This window comes from Adiantum capillus-veneris, chromosome 16 (assembly GCF_014529385.1).
Source record: "Adiantum capillus-veneris isolate H3 chromosome 16, ASM1452938v2, whole genome shotgun sequence".
Lineage (NCBI taxonomy): Eukaryota > Viridiplantae > Streptophyta > Polypodiopsida > Polypodiales > Pteridaceae > Adiantum > Adiantum capillus-veneris.
The window spans coordinates 6,090,691-6,107,669 of NC_140946.1; the positions used below are offsets into that span (position 1 = coordinate 6,090,691).

A 16,979-nucleotide genomic window follows, 5' to 3' on the forward strand; every position below is an offset into this window, starting at 1 on the left:
AAGCCCTTTGAGAACCCACGGTTTTGCAATTATTTTATGACCGCAACAATGCACGGGTCACATACTAGTTCATTGTAACTGGAATGAGGGTGAAAAAGCAAATGGCAAAGGACAAGGGATATGACGTGCAAGTAGACGACAAGCAGAAGCACATGGATCTTGGAGATAACACATCGCTGGAGATATGGGTTAGCTCTCATATCTCGCGCATCAACTGTTCCAATTCGATTCCCGTGGTGTACGTCAAGCTTATACCTTTCTATATGTACAACGCTCCAAAAAACCTGGGGCTATCTGGTGATAATTCCATGTAATGTAAGTAGAATTGAAGTATGTGTTTTCATTCATATACACGCTAGATGTGTATCCTATGCACACATTAACTACTGTGATTACTACGGACACATCTACTGCAATTCACACATTGACTACCACGACTACTTACACACACCCACACGTCCACCTTATTTAAACCTCCCAAAAAAATCAGGCAATGAAACTAACAACAAAGTCACTATCAGCCTCCAGGAGAACTTCCAAACAGGCAGGCATAATTTCGAAACCTTCCAATGTCCAGAGTTAATAATTTGAAAAGAATGGTCTGGCATGGCCAACGCCACAGGTATTATTAGAAAAGAATTACATAAATAATTCACGCAAAAAGAATGCGTTCCATGATACAAAACTTGCTTCCTGATCAACGAACATAGGCAGAAAAATTTGGAATCTTGTTAAGCTGCTTCAGAGCTTTCTCTGCTGTTTGCTTGGTGCTCAAGTTGCCATTCCGGTATGCTTCCACAAGCCCAGAGTGGACACTGGGATCAAGCGACAGAAAATGAGCCACATGTCGGCTGCTCAAGAACCTATCCACCATCCACACCGATCGCCTCCACAGCAACTCACTTTTATGATCCTTCATAATGTCTAGAACTGTAGGGATGAGGCCTGCTTTATTTAGTACATCAATGCCCCCTTCCCTGTCTGCTGTGGCATCGTGAAGGAGCGTTGCAAGAGCCCCTAAGCATGCCTCTACTACCCCCACATTCTGGTGGTCCAAGTTTGAACCTAGGAATGCCACTGCCTGCGCCTCCACCAGGCAGAAAGTCTCCTTTGCACTGCAAACACCGCCATGCACCGGGCACAGATTTATTGTTGGCTTTGACGACTTGCCAAGACACTTGGCAAAGAGAAAACATCCCTCCTTGGCTGGTTCTTCTGGAACATGCGACAGCTGCTTAGAGCAGTTAGAAAGGTTCTCCAAAGCCAAGGCAGACTGGCGTTTGATCTCCTCCAGCTCTCCAAACTTGAGGAGGTCTGTGAACAATGCAGTCAAATTGTGCTCTTGGGCAAGGAGAATCACAACCTGATCATCCAGTATGTATGTGAATCTGCATAAAATAGTGGCCAAACCCACCTTGAAATCACTTGCATACCGGCCACCACCTACTGGCACAGAACCTTGAGAGAGCTCATAAAGTCGTCTTGCTACAATCGGAAGAGCTCCCTCCTTGAGCAGCAGGTGCGTCAAACTGATATCTGATTTGGGAAGGTTACCCAAGAGGCCTGCTGCAGCTGCTTGCTCTTCTGTCATTCCACTTGTTTCTAGCAGTCTAACAAGAACACCCAGCTGGCCAGCAGTTCCACGAAGCCCATCTGCCAGGACTTGTCCCATCAAGCGGGACACAAGGTGTAAAAGCTTCACGCAATTCAAGCGGATCTCCTTTTGCGGAGCCTCCAGGAATTGTATCAGGCTGCTTGTGGCCCCTGCACTTAAAATGGAGTACACCAAATCACCAACCACAGCTGTTGAAGATGCCAGACCAACCAGAACTTGAAGCAGCTTGCCCTCAATTGCAGGCCCTGTGTTGCTAATCAAATGCAGTAAACTATGAATCACATCTTCCGAGGTCAGGGTCACCGGCAGTGAAGTCAAATCCACATCCGAGTTCACAACATTTGCTAGGATTGTGGCCGAAATCTCTTTCACCTTCATGGGCAGTTGATTGGCAGAACCAATGGAGAAAAGATCCCTGACCACAGGATGCAGAACTCCCGCTTCAACTAAAACACTTCCATTCTCAGAAAGTGATGAAAGCTGAGACAAGCACTTCAGAGCAGCCTCCTTACCAGCAACAGTCTCACTATCAAGCATCCTTACAAGTGACCTGCTCGCAACCTTTGCTACATCCACCTTCCCTTCCTTGCTGAGCGTTATGTCTGCTAGATATGTTGCCAGATCTATTTGCTCCTCGTCAGTTCCTAAAAATCAAATTGATAACAAGAGGTTGAGTCCGAGTCTTGAGTGTGCAATCGCATTGGAAACAAAATATTTAGTCACATAATATCGCATGTTCAAATAACCGAAGCACAGGAAAAAATGACCAGGCCTCAAAGCTAAGCCAAGAAAGATATATAACCTCAAAAGTTACTTGCCCTTTTCATGCTGCTTAGTGTTAAAGGTGGGCAGGTCATCATTATTAATATCAACAACGGCAGTCCTGATACACAGGAGTGCAGAGCATCGCTTAATTCCAACAACCAACACACACTTCAATAGAATCCGATCCTATTGTAGTAGTAGCAATGCATTACCCCCCACAAAAACTTTTGAACTCTCATAAACCGCTTCAGAAGTTGCAGGTGCCTTGTAAGGCCATAAGTCGTACTAAGGGAGCATTCAGACTGCGCAGTGAACCACTTGGGGCCAGGGATGTAGGCTTACTTGGCTCAAATGTAATGTAAACACTTGAAACGTGAGAGATGCATTTCCAAACCTGCTGAGGCACCGACATTGTTCCCCGAGAAAGCACACAAATTCTAATAAATAGCATCGAGATTGATGTAATCTATGCTGTGAAGTGAACCATGGAGCAAAGGTCTTCTTATGTAGACACGCTATAGAGTCGGACTCTTTATGACACTGCATTTGACACGAGTATTGGACACAAACTTCCCATTTAAGCTTAATACTTTCAACTGTTACATGTTGTGTAGTTTGTGCTCTACACAGAGAGTACGTTGTTACCAAAACTTCAAAACCTGCGGAATCCAGTATCATGCGTGTCCATTCAACATTGTCAACACAAGCTACAAGGAATCACAAAGCAACAATAAAAACCAATCATGGACCTTGGGAGCTAGCTAGTAGCAGAGTTCCAATAACTTTTTTTCTACTTCAGGAAAAAAATGCATTCTAGACTCTGAAATGTCTCCTGTCACATTTCAGATTTCCAAAAAGCCTGAAACTCAATTCCTGGCAAAGATCCTATATTACTGAGATAACTAGTCTATAGAATTAAAAATCCCCTCAAGTAAAACATTCACAAAGAAAACATTCACCATGTCATAAGCCCTTTTAGCCCAATCTGTCAAGGATGGGCTGTTTGACTTGCACATTAGGCCAATATTGACAATGTCTTGTACATGAGGATGTGTAGGATGAGTGCAGGCATGCATATATCTGTATCTTCAGTGGAGCTTGCAATTAAATGTATAAAATGCACAAGACAACTATAAAAATTTACATATGCCACTAAAACACAGAATTTTTTTTTAAAACGGGACTCTGCGAATGCTTGGTGATAGCATGCAATAGAACATGTGCTCTTTTTAATATATTTGATGAGATCTACTAGTCCGTTTGCAGACATTCCCTGCATTAAGTGTCACTGCCATCTGAAAGTTCCTTGTAGTAGGTTCTAAAACCTCTAGAACGTAAAAATGGGGTCGACAAACATTTGAAGTCACCATTGAATAGCTAGCAGCACGACGATGAATCACGACGATGAATCCAATTAAGGATTGCTTTCCAGTAAGTGAAATTAATCTACATGATTCTAAGTAAGAAAGTCAGTGGTATAGTCAGTTTTCATTGCAAATGAGCTCCCAAGGTACAAAATATAAGAATGCCTAGTCGTTGAATTTTTTACGTTTCACAGTTAGTAAAAAGCCAGGATAAATCCCTCATTGGGTCACATCATTCTTTTGAATCTAGTCTACACTTTTAATAAACCTTCTCAGACTACCGCCAAGTTCTTTAAAAAGCCGAAATAACAAATCAAATTTAGAACCCGTGAAAGTCCTGAATACAAAACATTTTGTACCTCTCACTAATTGTCTTAGTAAAGGTTGTAGTCTTCCGTTCTCTGCCATTTGCTTCATATTTTGATCACTGGCTTCAAGACTATCTAGCGTTTCCTCTGCTTTTTCTACAACCAGCACATTTTCTGATGCACTACTCGTTAGCCCAACCAAAATGAGAATGGACCCATTCACAGCACCAATTTTGTCACAAAGAGGAGGATGCTTTGCAAGTTCTGCCAAGAGTAATATAGCCTCCTCCTTTTCCTTCGCTAGTTTTCCCGAAAGGCATTTGAAACAACTACGTATGGCATCTGTCTCTCCAATTGCTTCCTGAACAAGACATAGAAAGTATTTCACACGAGCAACTCTCTCTCTCTCTCTCTCTCTCTCTCTGTGTGTGTGTGTGTGTGTGTGTGTGTGTGTGGAAGATTATCTCTATGAATCTGAGTACAATAGAACCTTGGAGATGCTAGAAATAGCCTATCTTGTAGGATGTACAGGGCTGAAAAAACCAAAGGTGGACATGGAAGAATCCACCAAATGCAACTCCTCCAGGTGGGTATGGAGGAGTGCAGGATGAACCATTGTGGTGGGAAGTACTACCACTCAATGTGACCTCTTACAAAACTGAAAAACATATGGGCGTGAGTCAATCCTCTGACAAAAACAAGCCTACGCTCCCCAGCTGCCCTCGAGGAACCAGCTTCTGAATCCCATTGGCACGTGAGTGTGGATAATATCCACCCAAATGTCTGCGAGGATATCCACATATTGTGCTGATTTCAGATTCTCCAGAAGGGATGCAGCGACATTTGGATGCATTACAGGTGTTTGCCCAAGATAGTGGAATGTCAGTGAACCTTGCTAAGACCAAGGTAATGGTGTTTAACAACACGGCCCAGTGGGTTAGGAGGTCAAGTCCCACCTTTACGTGTCACAAACCGGAGCGCATAGCAATATAGAATATACTCGGATAAGTAGAATTTATCTCTTAATACTGAAGCCAGAGGGTATAGAGAGAAATAGAGAGAGCGAGAGAGATAGAGAGTGAGAAGATCGACACAGCACTGCGACCAGAAGATGGGCAAGCCTCCCCCAATAGTATCTTTACTACTGAGGGGAAGTCTATACAAGTACTTGAACCGAACGTATTACCACGTTCGTTCTAGAATAAGACTTGATGGTTCCCGGAAGCCTCGGCTTCCTATTCCTAGGGAAAAACCTATTCCAAGGAACTTCCGTTCCTTATTCCAAATCCTCGAGAACCAAGGTTCTCGCCTCTGGATCTCACCTTCCAGACTCAAGGCATGGCATCCCTGCAACTCTTTTCCGACTCTGTTCCAGAGTCCTCTTTCCGCAGAACAACTTTGCTTCTCGGACACGAAGTCCTTACTTGGGAATCTCAACTTCCGGATCACAACTTGAGAGACTACCTCTCTCCAATCGGTGGATCTACTTCCCAAACTCGGGTACGAAACCCTTGGGCTGATTTGGCTCTAGTTCCTCAGAGCGCTTTTCTCTTGCAGAGGCTCATCTCTTCCTCTGCTCCTACTCCCTCATGAAGAGGAAGTACACCTGCAAACACACACAAACACGGGTGATACAGCATGTTAGTATGGGCAAATGACATCATGGTTTCAGGTACATGGGTTTAGCATGAACAGATTGCCCCCGTTCCAGTACTCCTTGGATGCACCCTCCCTATCTATCACACGGACAGAGATCACTAGACTCATACGTCAAGATCTGATTCAGCTAGATATCAGTAGCACATGGATACAGCCGATACAAGATTTGGGCACGAAGATGGCTTTCTATAGAGAGCATCTTCTCCAACTCACGGAGGATGAATTTGTGAAGACGCCTGGATACATGGATACACACTTATCACATGGGACGGTGTGCTATTGGCCAGATACGCACATCTTCACATCAGCTTCAGATCGAGACTGGTAGATTTCGAGGAGTACCAGCACAGACCAGGATATGTCATTTATGTCATATTGAGCAAGAGACAGAGCTGCATACATATGTCGCTGCCCTGTGTACTATGAGATCTGTGGCCGCTTTCACTGCTTGTTCAAAGAGGGTTTCGGACCACTTTCTAGAGAGATACCCAGACCACAGATGCCTAGGCCTGTTTTTACTCGAGCTACGCAGACATAGGGTTTTGTTGAGGACATCAGGGGAGAGCCAGTCTCAGAGGCAGACCACAGATTTCTTTACACCAGACAATGAGCAGCAAGAGGAGTGCTCACCACAGCAAAGCTCAGCTTCAGATCACACCCATACTAGAGGTACGTTGATCGATCGGGCGATTGAGCTAGGGAGATCCAAATGACCACGATTATGGGGGGCTTCACAATATTAGAGGAGGTTGGAGCAGAGGATCCGGATCACCCTAAGTCGACATGCGAGGCGCCCAGTCAAAGTACTGACTATGGAGGATATTGACGAGATTCGCCACCGACCGATGAGGGATCTCCTCTGAACCCACCCCCCCCCCCCCCCCCCCGATCCGCCTACCATTTTATAACACCCATTGTATCAGCTCTCATTTCTCCTCACCCCCTCCCCTTTTTAGTTATTGTACTAGATGCACCCACTTGTAACTTTTTTGGTCTCATAGGTCACTTTGGCCTTCTGTAGACGCTCATATATCATTTCATTTCATCATCTCTCTCTCTCTCTCTCTCTCTCTCTCTCTCTCTCTCTCTCTCTCTCTCAAACGCCAGCCTAGGGGGGAATCTTGCTTGAGAGAGAGAGAGAGAGAGAGAGAGAGAGGAACCTGCTGCACTTGTGCCTGTGTTCTCCTTGCTCTTCTGCCAGATAATGCTAGCCTTGGTTTTCTTATATATTATCTTACTCATTTTTCCCTACCCAATTTTCCAACCAAAGTCACTTAATAAATAAGTGAAAAATGTCAAAAATAGGAAAAATAGGTTTTATGCACTGGAAACTGCTCCTGATGGATTCTGATGGTAATGCTGATGATCATGTTGTGTGCAACCAGAGGATATGCATCTACTCTGGGCATGCACGATCTGCGAATAGACTCACAAAAGTGCCAAAACACTTCCTAAGCTAGACTGACTAGACTAAACTGAAACCTTGTCATGTTGTAGCTTGTCCACGGACACATAGGGTTGGATGTGTCACGTGACATCCCCTCCTTTTGAAAGTGAGGTATTGGTACTGAGCTGCATGACTTCCTTGTAGTCTGCCAACAACTACGGGTAATCTTTGAAAAACTCTTCGTCGACCCACACTGCTCCGTGGGTTCCTCGATCCTTGAACTTCAAAAATTATTGTCTCACTTGCTTCTTCGAACCATGTCGAAACCGCTGCAACAACACTTTCTCCGGCTCCATGACTTCGGCTTCATCGATGATCTCCAGTTCTTCTTCTTCCGAAATGTCCTGTGGAGGCGTTCCCTGAAACACTTTCACAAGAAACATGGAAAACGTTGTGCATTGACCATGAGTTAGGCAACTGCAATTTCATTGAAACCTCATTTATCTTTTTAATGACTGGAAATGAACCATACATCCTAAAAGGCAACTTGGAATACTTCTTTCCAACTTGCTTAAGACGTACATCCTGACGATGCTTATTAGCCTGCCATGAATAAGATTCCTGAGCCTTGCTTAGCCGAAGCTTTACACTCTCAGAAATCTCATCCAATGACTGACTTTCAGCATTGACATCAGGCATTTGACAGACCGAGCGAGTCAAAAGTGACTGGAACAAACGACCAAAAGCTGCCTCATACGGAGTTCGATCAATGGCAGAGGAAAAAGAGTCATTCAAAATAGCCTGGACCAATGGGAGATAGAGCTCCCACTGAGACTGTTGATCATGAACATATGACTTTAAAACATCAAGAGCCAACTGATTGTAAATCTCTGTCTGACCATCTGACTGTGGATGAAAGCCGATAAAAAAATCAACTTAGTGTCAAAATTTTCAAAGAGTGCGCGCCAAAAATTGGTCGTGAACTAACATCCCTATCTGAAACAATTGATTTTGCAAACCACAGAGGGGGTACCAATGCTTAATGAACAACCGTGCTACATCTTGTGCGATGACTGTGGCTTTACAAGGAATCAATATGCAAAACTTGCTGAAACGATCAACAATTATTAAACAATGAGTGTTCCTTGAATGCAAACTTGGTGGGAGGTTAGTCACAAAATCCATGGAAATATCTTGAAAAGGTCCATCGGGAATAGGCAGCGGAAACAAGAGGCCTTGTTGCTTACCCCGAGGAGCTTTAACCTTTTGACATATTGCACTGTGTGACATAATGAAACACATCCTTTCGCATTTTAGGCCAATCAAAAAGAATCTTTCCATCTTTTCCAAAGTGGTGTTCATTCCCCTGTGCCCACCCGTGAGAGAATCATGTGCATCATGCAATATGGTTGGCCTGAGAGAGGGCAACACACATAAACATTGATGAAAATACAACAAACCATCATGAATGAGATTGACCCTTGGAAAGCAAGAGCCTACAACCATTGCTTACCAAACTCGGAATCCGCATATTGGTTCTTCATGCTGAAGAAAGACACACCCTGGATAGAAACTGTGGATCTTAACTCAAGAGCCAAAATCTGTCCTTTGTGACTCAATGCATCTGCAACAGGGTTAGCTTTTCCAAGCACATGCTCAATCAAACCTCCAAATTGCTCAAAAAATTGTGACCACCGTGCCTGGCGATCACTCCAATGTGCACTAGGCATAGACTGGAGCCACTTGAGGGCTTCATGATCTATGCGAATTGTAAACCCTCTACCATATAGAAAATGCTTCCAATGCTTAAGAGAGTGAATGACAGACAAAAGTTCTTTATCATAAACTGAATAGTTCTTTTCCGCACTATTGAGCTTCCGGCTAAGGAAAGCTACAGGACAACCATGCTGCTGAAGCACAGCGCCAATAGCGACATTGCTCACATCCGTCCATACCTCAAAGGGGTCATCCCAAGAGGCAAGGATAAGACACGGTGCTTCTGTCACCGCAACCTTGAGAGCTGCAAAAGCCTCAATGGCTGCTTCGGGCAAGTCTACGCACTGACGGCGAGTGTTTACCCCTTTCAAAACATCAATCATAGGTACCGCAATGCGTGCAAAATTCTTATGTGCGAACTATATGCTTGACATAAACCAAGAAAAGAACGCACATCATATGCAGTTTTGGGCAATTCCCAATTACGTACATGTTCCACCTTCGCGGGGTCTAGCTTGACGTCTTCTGCAAAAATGATATAACCCAGATAAGTAACTTCAGTGAGACAAAACTTTGATTTCTTAGTTGCAATGTACAACTGACACTCATCCAAACGGGTTAGTACCCTCTCAACATTCTTTTCATGTTCTTCCCACGATGTAGGAAAAATGAGAATATTATCAAGAAAGATGAACACACATACACCAACCATATCGCTGAAACGGCCTACCATGAGACGATTAAATGTACCCACGGCACCTGTCAATCCAAAAGGAATAACAACCTACTCCCATTGCCCTCGCTCGGTGCGAAAAGCGGTCTTGAAGATATAGCCTTTGAATACCCGTACCTGATGGTATCCACTCTTGAGATCGACCTTGCTGGAAACCTTTGCCCCATTGAGCCTATCAAGGATATACTCAATGCGCGGCATCTGAAACTTGTTCTTGACGGTCATCTTGTTCAATGCCCTGTAATCAACACACAAACAAGACGAACCATCTTTCTTGCGGACAAACAAAATAGGAGCAGCAAAAGGACTTACACTAGGACGTATAAATCCTTTGGCCACCAACTCTGTGAGTTGCCGCTCTAATTCTTTCTCCTGTGTCTTGTTCAAACCGTAGGGAGCCTTACTGATAGGTTGTGCCCCCTCCATAAGCTCGATGCGATGGTCCTCCTGTCGCTCGGGTGGGAGACGGGGTGGAAGATCATCCTGCAAAAAGAGATGCTTAAACTTGGTAAACAAATCTGAATACTTGTCTGGAGCCTGGATGCTCTGGGAAATTGGAGCAGCATAGATGAATGCCGCTTGTGCTCCTCGTCATAGTTCACGCTTTACCTGCACATGCGAAATGAGCGGCAAAGAATGCAGACCCTCCTCAGCACGAATGATGATGGGTGAGTCAGTCTTGGCATTTAATGTGAGAGTGTTGGCCTCCCAATCAATGAGAGGGTTATGCTCACAAAACTATCTAATGCCCAAAAGCATATCACATCCTGAAAGAGGAGACACGAGAAATTTCCTGTGGAAAGCAGCCTGTTGAACTGTAAACAACACATTAAGGCACTCTTTTGTGATGAGAGAGTCCATACCGGGAGCGAAGCCAGAAACCTCGAGAGGAGATTTTTGACTAACCTCTAGGTGGGCTCTTTCAACAAGAGAGACACTAATCACATCATGCATACTGCCTGGATCAAACAATATGATAAAATATTGGCCCTTTACATGACCATAACACTTCATGAGAGACTCATCAATGTGTGTGTCAGAGACATGAGAAGATTCAGCTTGGTTCATTAAAGTGCTTGTGGTTGTTGTGGGTGCCTTTGGTTCTTTAGGTGGGGCTGTCTTAGGACAAGCCTTCTTAATGTGACCCTTGACGTGACATTGATGACATCTACCTTCCTTAGCATAAATCACTTGTTCTTCAGCCGTGATGTATCCTCCTCTAATTCCTTGTGCAGCTTTTTCATCCGGGGTTAGCTTAGGTTTTGCATGTGCTTTAGCTTTACCCTTAGATTCATTGTTAGAGTTCTTTTCCGAAGGATTAGAGGAAGATGGGCTAGAAAAGTTACCATTCTTACCGTTCTTACCATTCTACGGGTTCTAAGAAGTCTGAGAGGTTCCTTGAGAAGTCTTGTTCTCCTTAGGCTTTCCCTTATTGTGCTTCATCACCTGTGCGAGAGCAATCGCTACCGCCTTGTTGAGATCGATTGGATCAAGTACCTTCACATCAAACTTGATATACTCGTCCAATCCATAAAGGAATGCCTCCTTGCGCTCCGCATCTGATTTGCGTAATTGAGTGCTGAGCTGCAAAACACGATTAGAGAAAGACATAACTGGCATACCATTTTGCATTAGAGCGTGCCAATCGTCCTTCAATCGTGCGAGGTACTGGGGTGGCATAACCGCGCCTTGAGCTTGTCTTGGAAGTCAGCCCAATTGAAGGAAAGGGGCGCGTCTTCGTCGCCTTCCTATAGGTGCGCCGCCAACTGTGCCTCTTGCTATGCGTGGTAATGGCATCACCGTACATGGCTGCCGTCAAAACCTTGCTATTGCCTGTCTTCTTAGTTGTCGCAAAATAAGCATTAAATTGATGCAACCAAGAATGAATAACAATAGCATCCATCTTACCATCATACCTACTGAAAGTCAACTTCTCTGTGACTGGGTTGTTGAAGTCCGAATCTCGGCTTGCGCCACTTGATGAACTACCAACATCTTTGGCTAGCTCGGACTTCGAGGCGAGAACCTCTCGAACCAATTCTTACATGCATAATCCTCTCTGTGCCTCGCGATCGGCCTCCAAGGCCACTTGTCTTTCGTCGGCCGCCAAGTGCGCATCATCGCGCTCACTCTCCAAAGCTGCCTTTCGTTCTACTTTTCTTTCTTTTCGCTCCTTGTCCGCCAAGCGCGCTTGTTCAACGCTCGCGAATCATCTGTTTCTCAGAGGTTGCCTGTCGTTCTTGGCGCTCACGCTCCAAGGTAACGCGTTGCGCTTCTTGTTGAGCCATCGCAATGCGATTCGCTTCTTGTTGTGCCATTGCAACGCGATTCGCTGCTTCTTGTTGTGCGATCACAACGCGATTTGTTTCTTGTTGTTGTGCCATCATGTCCATCATCGACTTGATCAAAGCCTCCATAGGGTTTTGTACAACCCGTGGCGTAGATGGGGAAGGGGGAGGGTTCGAAAAACCTCCTTGGTGGTGAAATTCTTCTTCGCTCTTGGCATGCCCATCACCTCTATGCGAAGTATCCATGCCGCTTCAGGTGATGACCATACACTGTGATCTTTGGTTCTTAGGTTCACGAGGAACTTGGGTTCTTATGGGTCTTGGGTTCTTGAGGGTCTTGGGGGTCTTAAGGTTCTTGAGTTCTTGAGGTTCTTCTTTCGCTTGCAATCTATGTTAGAGAAGGATCTTCTCTTCACCCGAATTCTGCTCTTTTCCACGAGCGCACCCCTTGGCGGCCTTGCGCTCACACCAAGGTTGTTTTTTCCCACCTCAACTCGATTGGCCGGCCGCAAAGTGCACGGTCCGCTCTCAATGAGTGAAAAGAGGTACAAGGGGAGACTGGACAAGCAAAAGTCATTCGAAGTATATTGTGATACTTGTGGTCGTAGTCTGGGTGCGGTCTTAATGCAAGAAGGCCTTGCTTGAGAGAGAGAGAGGGAGGAACCTGCTACACTTGTGCCTGTGTTCTCCTTGCTCTTCTGCCAGATAATGCTAGCCCTGGTTTTCTTATATATATATTACTTACTCATTTTGCCCTACCTAGTTTCCCAACAAAAGTCACTTAATAAATAAGTGAAAAATGTCAAAAATAGGAAAAATAGGTTTTATGCACTAGAAACTGCTCCCGATGGATTCTGATGGTAATGCAGATGATCATGCTGTGTGCAACCAGAGGATATGCATCTAGTCTAAGTGTCTGGGCATGCACGGTCTGCGACTCACAAAAATGGGACTGATTGGACTGAACTGAACCCTTGTCATATTGTAGCTTGTCCATGGACACATAGGGTTGGATGTGTCACGTGACAAAAGCAAAGCCACAAATTTGTAACTTGTTGAAGCAATACGAAATAATACCGAAGGGGTACCAAGGTTTGGGCCCAATGCCGTCAAGGAGTGGAACTTCACCACTTCATGTCTCGTGTAGATTCTCTCTCTGTTACAGGCTTGGACACTCCAAGCGAGAAATCAATAGCCACATGAACAGAAATTGCAATATCAATGAACTTGACGAGAGAGAGAGAGAGAGAGAGAGAAGAAGAAGAAGAAGAAGAGTCGACACGGCACAGCGGAGCTCCGAGCCAAGACGCGTCGAACCCAAAGACTAGCGCCTTTTCCGGTATTTCCTTATTATTATGCTCGCGAAGTACAACTCCCGAGGGTCCAACTCTCTCCGAGACTCTATGTCCAGATGCTCTACGGAAGAGTGATCCTAGGGGCCACTTATAAACAGTACGAGGGTTGCCCAAAAGCATCGGTTCAAAAGCACATTCATCCTAAAGCTCCTGCTCTCAAAAGCCCTTGCAAAAACTGCCACTTCAACATCCAGCGCTAAACACAGAAATCCGTACAGCCTCCCACGTGTCACAGCCAGCACGATTTACGGGATTCCGTATAGCCTGCCAAGCGCGATTTACGAGTAGCTGGCCAGAGATCAAGCTTTTGATTTTTAGGGTTTTAGGCCTCTCGGCTGGTGCTCCATAAGTTAGGTAGAACTAGGATTGAAAATCCCTAGTCCTCTTGAGTTTAGGCCCTTCGACCACACCTCCTCGGTTCAATTCTTCGAGGTTCTAGTTTCTCTTGTCCACTCGGCCATTTCTCTTCCAGTTGGGCATGCCACATCATCACTTTGTGACATTCCCCCTCTTCAAAGAACAATAATCACCCTTGATTACACTTGCAAAAATAGCCAAAGGACAAAAACTTTCTCCAGTAGACACTAACTCTATGTATTGATGCACCAGACTCCACCAAACGAGCGCTTCTACAACGACATCGGTCATTGATCAATCACATTTCTCTGGAGGGCCTCATATACAAATCATGAGCATTGTAACCATTTAGCATCACATGCAGACCGCGTTGATCTTTTCAAGGATGGCTTGGTCTACTAAATCTTGTTACTATTCGATTCATACCGTTTCACGGATGTCTTAATCTACAAAGTCTTGTTACTATCAAATTCATGGATGTCTTGATTTACTAAATCTTGTTACTATCAGATTAATACCTTTTTTTCACATTTCAAGCAAGCAAACCATGCCCATGACCATCCCCATAAGACAAACATCCACATAGCATGAAGTTCACAAAATCACACACTTAGTTCACACTGAACACCATGTTTCAATCATTCAATCTAGCAATATCATGTTGTCCGGAACTCTTGATGCACCTAGATCATTATGTAGCCATCTCATCCTTCCAGAACTCTTGATGCTCTCACAACAGTATCTAGTAAGATTTCACTTAGCCATGACATCCCAATCTCACTGATCTCTAACAGATGTCTAGATGCACTAAGCTCAAATCATTCATCAGACAATATATTGCAGATATTTCATCTTTCTACATGTCTCTAACAATACACACATGAAAGAGCACATGTTTTGAGTTCAATTAAGGAAATTTTCAATTTAATGCACATCCGTTCATAAAGTCATTCCGCAAAATACTATCAGCCCCTGTTAGTATCCCTAAAATGTCATAAGAGAAATTAGTGACTGTATTCTATCTAGGCAATCTGTGACTAAGGAGTGGAGTGGCTCCCCTCTTGTGCAATCCGCACCGCACCAGAATTAACCTGTTGATTCATCGATAACTTTGGCATAGACACTGCTAATAACAAAAAAGCTTGAAGGTACACCTCTCTCTAAAGAGAATTTGTGATGTTCTCCTACTCCATCCACTTTGCATCAAGGGCCAAAAAGTACCCTTGACCAAATTATTTATGTTCTTTACTTGTGCCCTGTCTGTTGGTGACCCTGCTTGTCTCCCCATCCTTGACACCTCAATTTGGATCTTTAAAATTCTCTTATCTACCAGTTGTTTTCCTTTATGTTCTTTTCTTGTGTCCTGGGACCTGTTGGTAGCGTCGCTAGCCTCCCTTGTTCACTGGCATTTAATCTCAATCATCTGAATTCTCTAGGGAACCATCCGTCCCTGCTTCATCGGAACCCTCAGATGCGCTATCATCTGATTCCCTTGCTTCTCCAGAATCCTCTGATGAACTTGGATTTCATTCCCTAGGTTCTTCGGAACCCTTGTATGCACTATCATCTGATTTCCTTTCTTCTTTGGAATCCCTTAGTCATTCTCAGATGATGCCAAGCCGTGATGATGTCTTCTTCATATTCTTCTGGTATCGAAGTTGACGTGAAAATTTTCTTGAATTTTATTCACATCGTAGGTGCTTCTCTGCGTAACAACAGAGTAGACCACGATGTATGTGCATTTCCTTTCAAGTAAGATGCCGCCCTTCGCACCTTGGAGTGTTCCGAGAACCGACCTCCTGAGAAGGCGACGTCAAACTGTTGTATAAACTCAAGGGCTCGATGAGCGTCCTAGTAGCTTGAAAACATCAAACCTTACAGCCTAACCCCCTTCTTGAACTCCTTTGTCTTCTTGCTCATCTATTCATTGTCAGCGAAGGAAGAGCTCTCCTCCTCTGAACTACTAGATGGCCTCCCATGCCTGCTAGACTGTTTAGACTGCTTTTCTTGCTTTTTCTTTGCTTCTGCTTTTTCTCATACTCACTAGAATTAGAGGACAACAAACTGTCAGAACTTATTGAAGACGAAGAAAATTATGGGTCATCCTCAAAATGAACACGCTTCTTGGATCTGCTTGCCACCTCGAATGTGGACTTCCGGCCCAAATAACCGGGGAGAACCGCCGATTTCTTCTTCTTTCGAGAGTGCTTCAAGCCTTTCATTAATGAATCGTCTTCTTTTCAAGAGCTCTGTCCAGCTCTTCCTGCGAGTACAGTTTCCACTTTTCTGTCAATGTGATTTACGGGCAGCTGGGTGTCACAAACTGTTGACGGTACTGAACAACGGAGCCGACCTACAGATCCGGCCAAGGGCCTAAACCGTAGAAGCAGTGGAAGAGTTTTACCAACTTGCAAAGTCTCGCCGAGTGGCCTATTTTTAAAGAAGAGTTTCCACCAACTTGTGGGACCCCGTCCGATGAGGCCCAAGTGACTTAAAGGCATTAAAATAAAGCACCCACACACTCAGAACACTAGAGTGCGAGAGGATGATGACATTGGTAGACCTGTATGGATGTCCTGCAAATTGCGCTAACATGCTGACGTGGCACCTGTATGGACTTCCGCATTCACGCTGATGACGTGGCAGCTGTACAAATTTCCGTGACACGCGCTGTCTGATTTTCAGTGCCAACTTTTGAAGACCAGATGCTTTTGAGTTGGAAGCTTTTCATGTAAACTGCTTTTCTAGGCCAAGGGCCTTTAAATATGTGCAGAGGGCTCAGTCTCTAGCACACTTCCGGGTAAAGCTGCAGAGCGCGAGTATCGGCATTGTATTGAGTTCAAGCAATATAAAGAAACAAGAGATTCGGGAAAAGGAGACTATCTCAGTCTCTTCTTCTCCAAAGCAAGACACACAGGATTTGCATGATAAGGTTAAGCATGATGATTTGCAGGATCAAGATGTAATTTCTCACGAGCATGATGATTTGCATGATCAAGATGTGATTTCTCACGAGCATGATGGTTTGCATGAAGATGATGTGATTGTTCACAAGGATGATATGTTAGTTGATACTTTCTCTAGTGAAGCTAACCTCATTGCAGAGACGATCAATCACAAAGAACCGATCTTGGCTCTCGAACCTAGGTCCAAGGAACCCCCTCAGAAAGAACCCCCTCAGGAAGAACCGATCTTGACTCTTGAGCCTAGGTCCAAAGAACCCCACAGGAAGTACTATGTGTTCGAATGATTAGTCGGCACATTGTTCGAGTGTTTCATTCGTGATGCTTTCCTGTATTTTAATCACCGTCTTTATGTGATCCCTTTTCCTAGGCATGACATATTATACGTTGAGCACGATTCACTCATGAATGAGAACAGATGTATGCGGATGATTCATGAAAAGATGAAATGTTTGCACCCAAGGAATTC

At 44.4% G+C, this 16,979-nt stretch overlaps 1 protein-coding gene across 2 annotated transcripts in view; it reads right to left on the reverse strand.

Annotated features, from left to right (window-relative positions):
* Positions 1–500: 500 nt before the first annotated feature.
* Positions 501–16,979, reverse strand: part of LOC147438498 (U-box domain-containing protein 44-like) — a 33,698-nt gene continuing 17,219 nt past the window's right edge. For both annotated transcript variants that reach the window (XM_086484598.1, XM_086484599.1), the window contains exons 2-3: positions 4,104–4,413; positions 501–2,259 (exon numbers count right to left, since the gene is read on the reverse strand). In XM_086484598.1, the coding sequence (XP_086340724.1) occupies positions 698–2,259; positions 4,104–4,413 (1,872 nt within the window). In that variant the 3' untranslated portion in view covers positions 501–697. The remainder of the gene's footprint in view (positions 2,260–4,103; positions 4,414–16,979) is intronic.